The sequence below is a fragment of the Netta rufina genome (genome assembly GCF_964035555.1).
Source record: "Netta rufina genome assembly, chromosome: 1".
NCBI classification, from domain to species: Eukaryota; Metazoa; Chordata; class Aves; order Anseriformes; family Anatidae; genus Netta; species Netta rufina.
In genome coordinates, this window is record NC_140123.1 from 191,383,605 (window position 1) to 191,397,743 (window position 14,139).

At 44.6% G+C, this 14,139-nt stretch overlaps 1 protein-coding gene across 2 annotated transcripts in view; it reads right to left on the reverse strand.

Moving 5' to 3' along the window:
* Nucleotides 1-947: 947 nt before the first annotated feature.
* ABCD2 (ATP binding cassette subfamily D member 2) overlaps nt 948-14,139 on the reverse strand; it is a 46,186-nt gene continuing 32,994 nt past the window's right edge. Inside the window, exons 8-11 of one of the 2 annotated variants that reach the window (XR_014619006.1) lie at nt 8,072-8,156; nt 7,203-7,328; nt 4,421-4,934; nt 948-3,265 (exon numbers count right to left, since the gene is read on the reverse strand). Coding sequence is in view for 1 of the 2 variants with exons in the window: in XM_084298908.1 (XP_084155034.1) it covers nt 4,724-4,934; nt 7,203-7,328; nt 8,072-8,156 (422 nt within the window). In the remaining variant the exon portion in view is untranslated. Of the gene's footprint in view, nt 4,935-7,202; nt 7,329-8,071; nt 8,157-14,139 lie in introns of both variants that reach the window. The other variant, XM_084298908.1, reaches the window with a different exon arrangement.

The following is a 14,139-nucleotide window of genomic DNA, read 5'->3' on the forward strand; positions in this document are numbered from 1 at the left end:
GAGCCCGCAGCTCTGTGCTTGGCTTTTGTGGCTCCAAATCTTCTCTCCTGGTGATTTTCAATCATGTCAAGGCATACTCTGCTCCCTGAGCCTCAGCCTGCACCAGGGCATTGCAATCCCAGGGGATTTCGCCTAGCTCTGCCCTTGGGTTCCCTCGGCCTGTTTTTTCCCAGACCTCCTCCCAGTCTGGTTTCTTACCAGGCACTCAGCCCGGGGCCCGGCTGGCTCCTCAGCCCCAGATCGGCCACCGGCCACAATCTCTCTCTCTCCTTTTTAATTACTCTCTTTAAAAACAGATTCTTCATGCAGACCAAACTTGCACTGGGTGGGTGCAGTGTTTCTTACACTTCACTGCTGCCCTGTCATAGACGGCCTCGTTTACATGGGGTTAAAGGCACTAATTTCAAACGCACAAAGCAAGTACCGCAGAATGAGCCCTAATCAGAAGTTAGGCCCTGTGAGGTGTTCTTCCAGATATTCCCCACTGACCAGGAATTTTCAGCTGTACCAGGCCTTTGAACACCTCTACTCAGCCAGCACATGGTGCCAGCTCTCTGCTGGCCTGCCCACGAAGCGGGGACACTCTCCAAGGAACAAAAACCAATGCATCTTCCAAAAAACCATGAAAGCCACGTGCAGCATCACCTCCCACCGCAGTCCAGCCTGTCTCCTCATGCTGTGAGGAGCCCTAGTGTGGTCCTACAACCCCCCAAAACCCCAAAATGTGCGTTTCTCATGGCTCACGCCCTGGACTTTGCTCTGTCAGTGCTCTCTGACTTGGCTGGACCCAAGCCAGCTCGTGGGTGGACACAACACCTACCCCTTGGTTCCCAACCCCGTCACAGGAACAAGGCACGGGAAGGGGTCCCCGGAGCGCACCGGCACAGCTCTCGCATGGGCCTCGGCTGCTCCATGCACGATTCGTAAGGTAAACTGCAAAGGCAAAGTAAATGCAACTTGTTTTATTTGAAGTTGGAATAAATTACAACTGGAAAGCATAATTTATTGCTTTATAAATTGTCTGCTCTCAAAAAGGCATTAATATCAAACAGAAACGAAACAAAGACACATTCGATTAGCAGTTCAGTTCTCTCAAGCTGTATGAACGACTCAGTAGGGTGATTTCACTCCATATACGACTGAAATCTGATCATAGGCTCATAAACTTGGCTTTGACATGCATTATGACAATTCTGACATACTGAGGGGCCTGTGGACGTGTTTGTTCGTTTGCTTTAGGATATCATTTTTATTGCAGTTTTCCCTAAACGTACACCATCGAATACCCAGTCCTTCATTCCTCACTTAAACACAGATCCCACTGGTTTTAAAAAAATCCTTTCAAGATTCTTACGTTTTTCGACTCCTGCAGAAGGAGGGCTTCCGAATCTAAAACACAAAATAGTCTGGTCCCAAAACTAAGAGAAAAACAAACTTTTCCTAGGTTAAAATACTGAAATCCCACATACAGAAAATGCTTGCTTCCATTTTGAAAACTCTAGAAAAAAAAAAAATCCCAGCATTATCTGCATGAGCTGATGTGGATATTTAATATTTTTATTGTATGGTTACTCCGTGATTGAGACTGGTGTGAGTTTTGCTCAACGCCTTACTTCTTTAGGATGCAGACCCAGCCAAGCCCAGTCTGCCCTGAGTGCTGGGGCATGAGAGGCTGCCCCGGGAGGCTGCAGACACCCAACACTATGCCACATCCATACTGAGAGTGGGATCTGCCTAGCTCCTGCTAGATGCACCATTTAGGAGAGCCACGATGTCGCCTCCTTGGCTTCCCAGGGAGCCACAGCTCCTGGAAGCCAGAAAGAGAACGGACACTGATGGCTAACTCTCTTTGTACCAAGAAAAAGGATTCCACCGAGGCATCCTGCCCTGCTCTGGCCCTCTCTGGGAGCACTGCAACAGCCCCATGCTCCCTCGATGCTGGCTGCAGAAGAGCATCAACCTGAGCAATTCCCCGAGCGGGGAGCCTGCACCTCTGCTCTTGCTTCCCTGGCCATGTCTCAAGCAGCACAAAGTGAGCTGCCCTCGATCACACCAGAGGCAAAACTCTCTAGAAACGGAACCAGAGGCTCCTGTCTCAATCAGCATTTGGAACAAGCCAGACGTTTGCAGAGCAAATCTCCAGGGCAGCTTCTCTTCAAACCACGAAACTGACTTTAAGAAGAATGAATCACCGGCACGGAAAATCCTTCTAAAACTGGCTTGGTATTACTCAGGTAAATCCTATTTAGGGAAGGGTTTTATTTTCCTATCAGCACTCTCATGTTCTTTTCATGCCTGCAAACAGCAGAGCGGGACGCTGGGTTATTTTACACCCTATTACTGAATGGGGACGGCCAAGTCTATCACTGGATCCAAAAAACACATAGCAAACTCAAAGCAAAATACTATCACATTGATTCTAGTGCAATTCCAGTTTCCATTAAAATTTCATCAGTCATGATGTACATTTTATGCAGAACTTCATTAAAAAACAAACACCACCACCAACAAAAACTTTGTCCTTCTAAGCAGTGCCCTCAGAAGTTTTTGTTTTGTTTTTGTTGGGCCAGAACAGATGGCAGCTGGATCTCTGCGAGGCGATAAAGCAGATTTTGGGGTGCTGTGCTCACCAGTAACAGCTCCCAAGCAGTCAAGTGCCGTGGTGCTGAGCTTCGGTGGGGGGCTGGGAGCTGTAACTGGGAGCTACGCCCAACCAGGCCGATCGTTCGGTGCTCCTCAGTGTCCTCCTCATTTGGGGACGGGACAACCCTGCTTTAGCTCCCAGCCACACAGTAAAGTGCATAACAGTCGTTCCCCTTCCTCCACCTCAGCTCCTGCTTCGGGAGGACCTTTTGGAGAAGTGGTTTTGTGGCCGGGTTGTGCTAGCACAAAGGTATGCACAAAGGCAAGGGCAGGCACACGGCGCACACCTGATGCGAGAAACATAACTCAGAAACACGCAGGGCTTAAAATCATCAGTCATCTTCATGAACAGATTCTTGGCTGACTTCTTCTTTCCTCAGCAGTTACAAATTTGTCTTTGAAGATGAGAGGGAGGAAAGCTAGCCTTCAGGGGGAGGGACAAGCAGAGACACTCGCAGATTAAAACGCACACACAAGTCATCCACCACACCGCTGACCTGTGCTTTGTGCTTCACCTGTACTTCGCAGCACAACACCTTATTATTTGAACCTTAATTCCTCATCCCTTTCAGAGGTTCCCAGGAGCACTCCTTTCCGTGTCAGTGAGATGTCCTAGGGCACTCTGCAGAGAAAACTAATGAGAGCTGTCACCAGAACAAGTACAGGGTTGCATTCAAGCCACAGACTCCGGAGGAGCAGGACAGAGACCAGACTTATTCCAGGTTCTGGTGCAAGAGCCACAGGGGAACAGCCAAAGCAGCAAGTCTAGCACGCACAGTGAGAAGGAAGACAGCCTACTCTGAGATGTGGCTCCTGCTCTCCTATCTTTATTTCTAGTTCACTGAGTTTGGCCTCCAGCAAGGCACTCAGGCCAGCTCTGAGGTCTCAGGGAGTTTCAGTTCAGAGCCCTCCCGACTGACCGGGGACACCGCAGTAGCTGGCACAACCTGGGAGCAAACCTGGAAGCAGAGCTGTAACTGCTGTGCTCTCTTGCTTGCCCACAGGGAGCACGGTGCTCACCCACTCTAACAAAACATGGCAGGCAGCAATTAGTGGTTATAAAATGTTCTAGCTTTTCACAGCCCTTTGTAAGTGCCGAGCGTTTTAAGTGGCATGCCTGAGAATTCAGTGTAGGGTTAGAAGCCACCGTTCTCCTCTCCTGCAGCCCTTCCCATCACAAAGTGTCTCAGTGTCTATGCTGCAATTTTACCAACAGAGGAGCTGGGTCAGAGTTCCAGTGGCTGGATCAGGCCCCTGAAGCAGACAAAAGACTTAGTCAAGCCAAACAAAGTCTCCTGATGCCAGGCTCAGTGCTACATCCCCTCCCCGAGAGGTTATGAACAGGATACAAATAATTCCCTGAAGGATCTGATGCATCACCAAGGGCAAAGAGCCTCCGAAGCTGTGCACAACAGCATCAAGTACAGCACCTGTATGTTACATATTCAGCTCCATCCCTCTTTCCCTTGTCACAAGGGCAGTCAGTTGCTCAGACAATCACCTTCTGGTCAGCCTCTTACGTTATTTCCTACGGAAACGCGGGTAAAGGTGTGTATGCGACTCAGTAGTAGAACAGGAGTTTTGTTTTACACGGGCTGAAAGAATGCTTCTTATACCCAAGTGAGACTTTTGCATGCACTCACCCAGAAGCTGCCTCTGCCGTGCTCCATGCCTGAGCTTCATGCCAGGTTCGCCCTGTGTAGCAGGCATATCATACGCACACAGTGACCTGGTACAAGAGCACATTCTGCAGGCCAGGTCTCAGGCCAAAACTCACCTACAAGACCTAAGAGTGTTGGTAGCTCTTTGCAGTGAATTGAGCTTTCACTAGGAATTAACATAAGCTGCGAGGACTAATCTCATACTCTGTGCACTTGCTTATTTTCTTTTCACAGTTCCACCGCGTTCTTCCTTAATACTAAAATGCTGAAGTCTTACGTAGCATTCAGAGCATTATTTTTTTGCTGGCTGTGTTTCTCTATGCTCTAAGCCTCTAGCACAATGCATGCAAAGGATAATGTCTGAACTTGTAATGCTTTTAACTAAAAAAATACTTTTAAAAACATAAAACATAAATTATTTATTCCTCTTCGTCCATTTTTTTAAGCACTGAGTCTTCTCCCAGCATTTTACACAGTTCGTTCAGTCTCTGCTGCATTTTGGGAATTCCTGCAAGCTGGGACTCCAGTCTCTGTTTCTCCTCACTCAGCGACAGACGGACGGCCGTGTTCAGCTGCTCAAAGCGCCAGCCTCCTTGTCCATCAAACTGCAGCAAGTGACTGTGGTACTTCCTGCGTCAGAAATCAGAACATCAGTAATTTTGCACACATGTTTTTGCACGCAGTTTGGGTGTCTGTGTCTGTTTTCAGTGGCGTCTCTCAGGAAGATGAGTGTTGTCCAGTCCTGGATCACTGGTAAGACTTTCACAAGCTTTTCAGTGACTCATAAACCCAGGGCACTCTCCTATAAGGGGTTGGGGTGTTTCAAAGCCTGTCACCAGGACTTCCCTAGGCCTTCACCTCCAGTGACATTACAGATATCTGATCATAACCCCTGACCAACACTCCTCCCAGCTGCAGTCTGTTGCACACACAAATAATACCTTCTCTTCAGAGTAAGGAAAGGGAACGTGTGCCCCAGTGCATTCAGGCACGATGCACCTGATGCTGATAAAAGCAGCTTGTTCAAATTACACCCCAGTTTGTTCCCCTTCATTTTATAAGGTTGGGTAAATAAACCTCCAGTCCTAAAATACTGCAAGGAGCCAAATTAAAGTCTGTGTAAGAGTCACAGATCTTTTGTGTGTCAGGGTGTGTGCACTAAAAATATTCAAAGGTGTACGTGTGTGTGGAGTTTGCCAAGACCTGACAGGACATTTATCAGGAGGTGCAAGAGTTCCCTCAGAGCTGCTGTTACGGCTGTGTAATTTATCACTATAAATTATAGAAGATGAAACATGTCACAAAACAGTGATTAGAAATTCCATCCGGGGAATGTGACAGTTTAATAAACTCAATAGCTTATGACATGAGGCTCAAACGAGATTCAACTTCAGGCTTACATTCACCCCTTCTTTCATATTATTCTTTGTGACACAAAATGCTTAAACCGTCCCTCTATTTTTTCACCCGTAAAAAATAAAATAAAATAAAATCAGGAAGCTAAGATAGATGACTGAGACATCTAATTGCTGTGGTACAAGAAGGTAGCCAATATTTTGAATAAAAGAGCAAACAGTGCCTGGTATAATCATAAGGAGAAAGCAACATGCAGCCCTGATCTTTGTCTATACAGCGCAGTCCCTATGGAAGCATACCTGATGAAAGGCATTTGATGTTTATTTCTGAATACTCAGCACTTGTTTTTTACTTCTCCAGAACAAAGCCATCACATCCTATCTATCCACCTGCTTTTATCAATTCTTGATCCCCATAAGTTACCAGATTTCTGATAATTTCATTAATACTGTGAAGGCTACAAACCTTCCTGAACAGCATTAATACTAGAAAACAAGAAATGTCCATGGGAAACTGAACTCAAAGGTCATTCTCACAAGCTCTTTGGCAGAATTTCCCTCTGCATCATCACTATTTGTAGGTGGGATGCTCTCAAATACCTATATTCTTGAGCAGTGGTTTGAAATAATGCCAACTTCAAAAAATTTTAAATTAAAAAACCTTTTATATTTAAGTATAGTTTAAATCATTTTAAAAATACGTGTCTGTATTATTTTATTTTTCCTATCAGAACACCAATTTTTTCTTAAAATTTGGGTTCTGATCCAATTTTGTCATCAGCTTAAAAAAGCAAACAACCTGACTCTAGTAGAGACCAAGGACTTCAGAACAAATAGTCTCTGCTAATGTCAGCTTACACCATCTCATCTCCTTTTGCCCTTTAAGTATTTGGTTGTTTTATGTATTCATCAACTGTATTTACTTCCTTTGAGGGACTAGTCCATAATTAGCATCATCTCACTAGAACGATTTTTCTCAGAATTCTAGTGTTTATTGTTTGTTTGTTTTTTTTAATAGACAATCAAACTTTGAAAGCTCATGGGCCCTACAGATACAGGACATGACTGAAGTTATGTCATATTTTTGACACAGTTTTTATACGACATAAGTTTTAATATGGATGCATCGATTCCTCTGAAAGAACAAAGTGTAGGTGATTCACTTGCCATGTTCCCCATCTTCTCCCAAGCATTCCGCCAGACAGCTCATGGATCTCGTCATCTTTATAGAATAATCTGGTGAGAGGTATTATGGCTGTGGTGTAGTGGACTAATTAACTGCCCCTTAGCTACCTGCATGTTGCTATTTATAGTTAATAACTGCCACACATTTAAAAAAAATTAGAAAGAGGAATATGTATGTGTCAAAGAATGAAAGAAATCAATGTTAAATGCATTTACATTGCTATTATTTTAGACAGGTTATCTTAAAAAGTGCAGTAGCTATTGATTAAACAACTGTCCTAGTTCATAGAACAAAGGCCAATCTACGTCTGCAGAAGGCTAAAAGCAAGGACCATGACAAATTCTCGGAGATACTTACCAAAGAGAAGGTCTGTGTGTTATAGAAAGCAGGGATATCCCAGCGGCTTTCGCAGCTTGGAATATTTTTCCTTCAACATCAATGCTTACCGCGCTTGTGCATTCATCCAGCAGTGCATATTTTGGCCTTGCAAAAGTAAATAAAGAATGTAAGTCATCTACGTTTTGGACAATATTCCCACATACGATGTTTAATTCAGAGGACAAGAAGAAGAAGAGAGCTGTTTTTTACAAGCCAGCTGCCCCTCATTTGCAGCTGGAAGCTGCCTAGCACCAACTCCAAGTTCCCAAGCATTTTTTAGGTGCAGACGTGGCTTCCAGGAAAAATGAGTTTTATTTCCTGGTCCCTGTGAGCACACAGTGATCTAACTGCTGCGCCCCAGTTTGACCTGGTGTTACTTTGTTCTGTCAACAAGGCATGCTGTAACTACAGGCAACTCAGAAAGTTTCTGTTCACTGCTGGGTATGGACTGGGCTGCCTCTGCAGGGTTTGCAGTCTCCAAAATTAAAAAAAAACAATGTGGAGCTTGGCTTTCCAACTCCCGTAGCCTCTAAAGCAGTCATCAGACTGCTGCAATATTTGTAGGACAGATGTTGGGAAGGCATTTGTGCCCGATTAGATGCAGAAAAGAACATGCAGAAAATGTAACGCTACATTTCCAAAAGCAAATTTTAATTAAGAAGCATTGTCCAAACTAAAAGCAGAGATTATATGAGCAAATGACAAGGTCTGCAGTCCTACACAGCAGTCTAGCAGTAGGGCACACTGCATGGAAATCTCCATCTACAAATGCTCATACTATTACAGCAAACCTCCAAAACTCTTCCTCGTTTTCAAATATTATTTAAATAACAAACCCAAATGCTTACTTATGATAAAACATGCGAGCCATGCCCATCCTTTGTTTTTCTCCTCCTGATAAGACATCTTTCCAGTCCATGATGGCATCCCAGCCTTACAAAAAATGCAAACAAAACATGTCAGGACAACGTGAGCTGATGAAGGAAATACACCTTTACTTGCAACATCTCTGCAATCCCCAACCAAAATCATGAAGAGCACTTCCATTGCAGGAGAGACCTTCAGGGTTCTGGATCATTTCAGAAATACTTCAGTGCTTTTCCACTGGCACTCAGTTGGAAAAATGTCACAAATACTATGCCAACTTTGAAAGAGGAATTTAACTTTCTCCATCGTATGTTTACTGTTCACTTACCATCTCTGTGAAGAAACATCTCTGACCTGTGTGTAACTAACCATTTCTCTGTCACGTGTGTTTTACGGAACCATTTGCTATACCTCCTTGAAAGGAAAGCAGATTTGAGTGGAAATTTAAAAACAAGTTCAGCATGTAGAGAGAAAAAAAATCCATAAACAGCAGCATCAGATGACAATGTTTAGTGCCTGTATCCTCTCACTGCTGTGAGTCAGCAAACTCGAGAGAAGCACAGATGCAGACCCAGGGCTGCATTCTGTGTGCCCAGACAAGCAGCTAATGCACAAACCCGTGCATGCAGACAGGAGGCTTTTACATACAAACTTCCTGCTACCTTGTATTTAGAAGTGACTCACAGCCGTATAGCACTGGGTGTTATTATTTAATATTCTGCAGGCCTCCAGCTGACTTTTATCTTATCACTGTCAGCTGCATGCAGCAGGATGGGGATGTGTTGTTGTATCTGCAGACTTACAGGGGGCTTGTGAATTATAAAGTAGTGTCAAGATTTTTTTATAAACGTGTACATAGATTTAAAAAGCACACGTGTGCATCAGAAATACGTCACCTTTACCGATCCTACAGTGTTTCCTTAGTTTCCTTTCATTTCTTGCTTAAGGATCCCAGTGCTTCCCAGCAGCTGGCTCCCAGCAGAGAGGGAGCTGTGTAATGCTCAACTGGATCGCCACCCAGATCAGCTCTGGGACAGGGGACAGATGCACACAAGCTGTTTCTGATGATCAGTCCCAGATCAGTCCCTCACGAAAGCCACAGAAACAGCTACACTTCTGAAGGTGACATTCGAACTGCTGTTTATGTTTGCTGATGTTAAAGCTGAGAATATCGATGATCTCCAGGGCTGAGTTGTGATGGGAGCTCTGGATCTGAGCTAGGCTGTGGGTGGGTGTGCTCGTGTGCCCATGGAAGCGGCTCCTCTGCTCAGATCAGCTGCTTTATGAGTAATGGACAGAGAGAGAAGGAGGTTCATGAAAGGGCCGCAAAATGGGAAGGAAATCATAGAATCACAGAAGCATTAAGGTTGGAAAGGCCCTCCAAGATCTTCTGGTCCAACCATCACCCTGCTGCCAATGTCTCCCACTAAACCATGTCCCTAAGCCAGCAAACCCATTCTCTGATTTTCCTGAAGGGGTAAGAGCTAGCCTCAGCTCACCAGGATACAGCATTTCTGGGGTCACTTCAACTTATATTCTGACTTAATATTAGCATCTTGCCTCCTGCTACCTCGCTCCCTCTCTCAACTTCCCTGCTCACCCCTTGGAACGTCTTAAACAATAGACAAGGACGAATCCACTTTCACATCATCCCTTTGCCATTTCAAAAATTATTTTCTAATGTCTGAGCTATTTCCTCTGAACACTTAAGGCAATCTCACTCCCAATAAACTAACTTCCTACTGTGCATTAACAATAATGCATCTGCTTGTTTCTCTGTCCTTGCTGCTGGCATGGAGCAGGTCACGAAAGGACCTTAGCGTTCCAAAACCATCAGCCAAGTCAGGGGCTTTCAGCACCTACAGCTACAGCCGTTTTACAAATAAAGAGAAGAAATGGCTTGTCCATGAACGCAGCACAACACTCTCAGAGGTACCAGCATAATCCTGGCTTTCAGAGCCCAAATTCCTCACCAGGCTCCTTGGTACACACAGCCTTTGACTGCACATGATACGATGCAGATGCGATGAACAATAGATGCCACAGAAACGCCTTCTGCAACCAGGAAGACAAATAACACACGCAGTGTGCTGGGGCAGAGCACTGGTGACAGAAACACACACAGCTGTCAGCAGAAATTAGCGATAGCCTCATGACAGCAGCAGCTTGTTTTCTTGCAGGGTTTCTTTTACAATTCTTTTTCCTAAGTTTTCTGAAGGAAAAACAAACACAAAAAAAAGCTAAATTTGACTTTAAAAAAAGGATTACATCTGGGGTCTGTAGCACCATGCATCCTGCATCCTTGTCCATCATTGCACTTACATGCCAGACAACATCCAGATGCCAAAAAAAAAGAAAGAAGTTAAAAAGCTCCTTTTCCCAATTTATCATTTTCCAATGCAGCTCAACAGACATGGGCTGGAGGATGGTAGCAAGACAGGAGAGAGGCCACAGCAGCAAACTACAGCCAGGGAGCCCACTCCTGATGAACAAAGAGACGATCAATGGCATGAGGCCCAGCTCAGCATGGCACTGCAGGGATTTGTGGCTCTTTCAGAGCCACTGGAAAAGCCAGCAGAGCACGCCAGAGTTGCTGTCCGTGGCATTAACAAAAGCAAATCCAGGGCTGAAATGATCAGATGGAAAAATCTCGGCGAGAGGAAATGTGCTTGTCAGTGTGCTTATACGTGGCTTAGCATAATGGCTCCCTGGACAAGACCCAGAGAAATGACAAATGTGCAAAATAATGAGGAATAATTATAATCTGGGGTGCTGAGAAACCATAAACAGGTCGAACCCGTTCAGTAATGTCATCAGCCCTGAGCGGGCAGGCCTGGTCCTGTATCCAGCAAGCTGCTACACGCACTCATGGCTTCCCCCATGTGACAGGCTGCCACGAGCCTATGGCTCCAGCGCTGTTGACACTTGCTAAATATATGCAGATTTTCACAGCAGGTCAAAAAAGACATTTTATGGATACCTACTGTACATCTCCGTAGTATTCTTCAGACTTCTGGATGTGCCTTTTCTTCACCCATGCTGCATATAACCTTGTTTTCCTCATTTTGCTAGCAACTTTGCAGGTATTGATGGGGCACCTTACTGAATGCATTACTGAATGGCATTAATATCATGCACGCAAGTTTCTTCGGGATGACTCACTGCACCGATTACAATACAAGGTAATCTTAAATCATCAGCATCACCCCGCTCAAGCTTCTGCCAAGTTTTCTAGTATTTTACATGAGGACAAAGTTAAGGAGTGCAGACAGGCTGGAGGGCAAAGGTAGGCAGGGGAATGGCATTCCTCTAAACGCCGCTGTGGGATTCTGCAGGAAGGGCATCCTGGCCCCTGCTGCAAGGGGGGCTGCTGCCACGGGAATTGCACCAGATTTATGTAGGGCTTGGGCTCAGCAACGTCAGGAGTGGTGGTGTTGTGGGGGTGGTACTGTCGGTGGGGTTTCTGTTTGCTTGGTTTGGTTTTGGTGCATTCAGCTGCTACGGATTAAAAAAGGTTTCGTAAGGGTAACACTGAAGATAAATGCCAAATTGGCCTCTTTATTCTTCTGACTATTCTACTTACTTCTAATTGGGTCAAGCCTTATTGCTGCAAAAAAATGGGAATTTATGCCGTTGGCAGCGAGAATAATATCAGGCTTTTTTTTTTGGCCACTTTACCCTTGGATTTTGGTGACCCTTCAACTGATGCAATGTGCAAATAACTCAGCCAAAGACAATGAAGTCACTCCAGGACAAACACATTCAGAGCCAGAGCTGTGTAATGCTGGCTCCATCTGCCTTTTCCTAACTGCCCACAGGGAGCAGACTTGCACAAAACTGTACAGCGTGGTATTATATGTGTGTGGCATTCGTGGTCAATTAAAGCAACGGGGCCGTGCCCTGCGGACCTACTGTCTGGTAGAGGCACAGCACTGCAGGGGATAGGTGAAAGGGGAAGAGACAGAAAGGCTACGGAGGTGAAGAGGATCTAAAGAAAAAGGATTGAGGAATTATGTTTTGTTTCTGTAACTAGGTGATTGATAGACAGCTCCATTCTTGGATCGGTTTACGGAAACTGGTTGAAAACAGGATTGATGTATTGCATATATACCCAAGAATATGGATAACTAAAATTGGTTTTGTTGCTGGCTTTTTTTTTTCTTTCTTCCAGATGCTGCACATTCACAAAATGTGCACAATACGAAAACAGAAACTCACTGGGAATTTTTCAGCAAAACTTTTTCCTATTGGGAAGCATTGTTTTTTGTCAACCATCAAAGCAGTTTGCCAAAAAAAAAAAAAAAAGAAAAAAAAAGAGACTATTTGGGGTAAATCCTTTGTTCTGCAAGCTTTACATAGGACTTTTCATTATTTTGCAAACAAAACATTCAATTTCTAATAGAAATAATTTTAGTTTAAAAATCTAATTTTAAGTAAAAGACTGAAATAAAAAATAATAAAAATAAAACAGCTCTGTATAAACAACAAAAAAAATAATCAATTGTTCACTCTCAAGAAACATTTCTCTGGCTTGCTAGTTCAAAACCCTGAATACAAGCCTTTGACCCAGACTGGGGGAGCTCTGAAGAATACCTAAGTATATGAAATCCGTGTAACGTGTCGAATCATATGTCACAGATTTCCTGTCTCTCCTCCCTTTGCACTGCAAATGCCCATGGAGAAAAGTGACTAAGTAAGTGTATTATGGTCTTAAAAACTTCCTGGTATGTGGTAATCTCTCCCTCTGTTTTCCGGCTTTGCCCACTTGTGTCATTTTAGATTGCAGTCTACGAAAGTTTTTGTAACATTTGTTTCTGCCAACTTTTGCACAGTGCTCCCTTATCCTGACTGCAGCTTTGATACAGTACCAATGAACGTTAACACTGTCCTCTTTATAGATTGCTTCCTAAGTCTCACTTGTGCAGTTAGACAAGCAGAAGAGCAAGAATGGGGTCAGCAATAAAACAGGATTACTGTTCTTTGGCACAGAAGGTGGAGCAAGACTGATCCAAACCTGGGTTTTGAGCTTGGCAGCTCAGAAAACCAACCCGAGGCACTGGAATCTGAGAAGTGGAGCCCAGTAACTGCCCCATCATCGCTTACGTGCTCCAGCTGCAGGGTCACAAACCACAGTGATGTGCCTTCAGAGACCACTGGGGATATGGTTTTGGCTGCTGAGGACCACGTGCTGTTCATTACGCCTACAAGTACCAACAGGCCATGAACGCACACTCCGCCGTGGCTTCCTGCCACTTACATCTTAACTGCTTCTCCTCGTCCAGCTCCCCATGCCAGCACATCTGCTCATTCTGCAATCTGTACACCCCATGTAGAGAAGTGAATGACTCAGGGATACTAACTAATAGCTCTAATGTCAGTGCAGTGAGTACAGGCCTTCTCTGCAATTATTCCAATCACTGCGTTTAGTTCCCTGCCCCTTTTTTCAATCCCTGTGTCACAGTATCAGACTTGAATAACAACAAGAATTAGCACGATGACAGATTTTTATGTTCTACTGTATCTTGAGGGTCAACAGTCATTATTACTTTCTTAACTAAGAAGCATTAACCCACGACAAGATAAGAGTCTATCAACACGGCTGTGAGGTGGAGAACTATCTGTAGTCATACAATTGCTGCTGTAAATGATTACTACTCCCCACTCTAAAATCCAGTACACCTTCTGCCTTTTGAACAGACCAAGAGGCTGCCACGCAGGAATGGGAATTTAGACATTGCCTTGGGACTCTCACTGGCTGAGGCACTACTCAGTCATCACAATGATCCTGAGAGACTCCAAGCACACGTTACAAGGCAATGCACCCAAATGACTCTCTCAAAAAGGAGCACTGATGATTGGCAGAGTACATCACTGGTAGGGTACATCCAGCACTTCCAATGCCACCTCCCTGGAGGGGTTTGGAGAGCCTCCTTCTTCCCTCTAAATGGTACCAACTTTGTCCTATGTTTATTTTAAAAGTGTAATGTTGGGGATGAGGGGATTCAAACTAGATACTAGTGGCTGCTGGTGTGAACAACAGGAAGAAAAT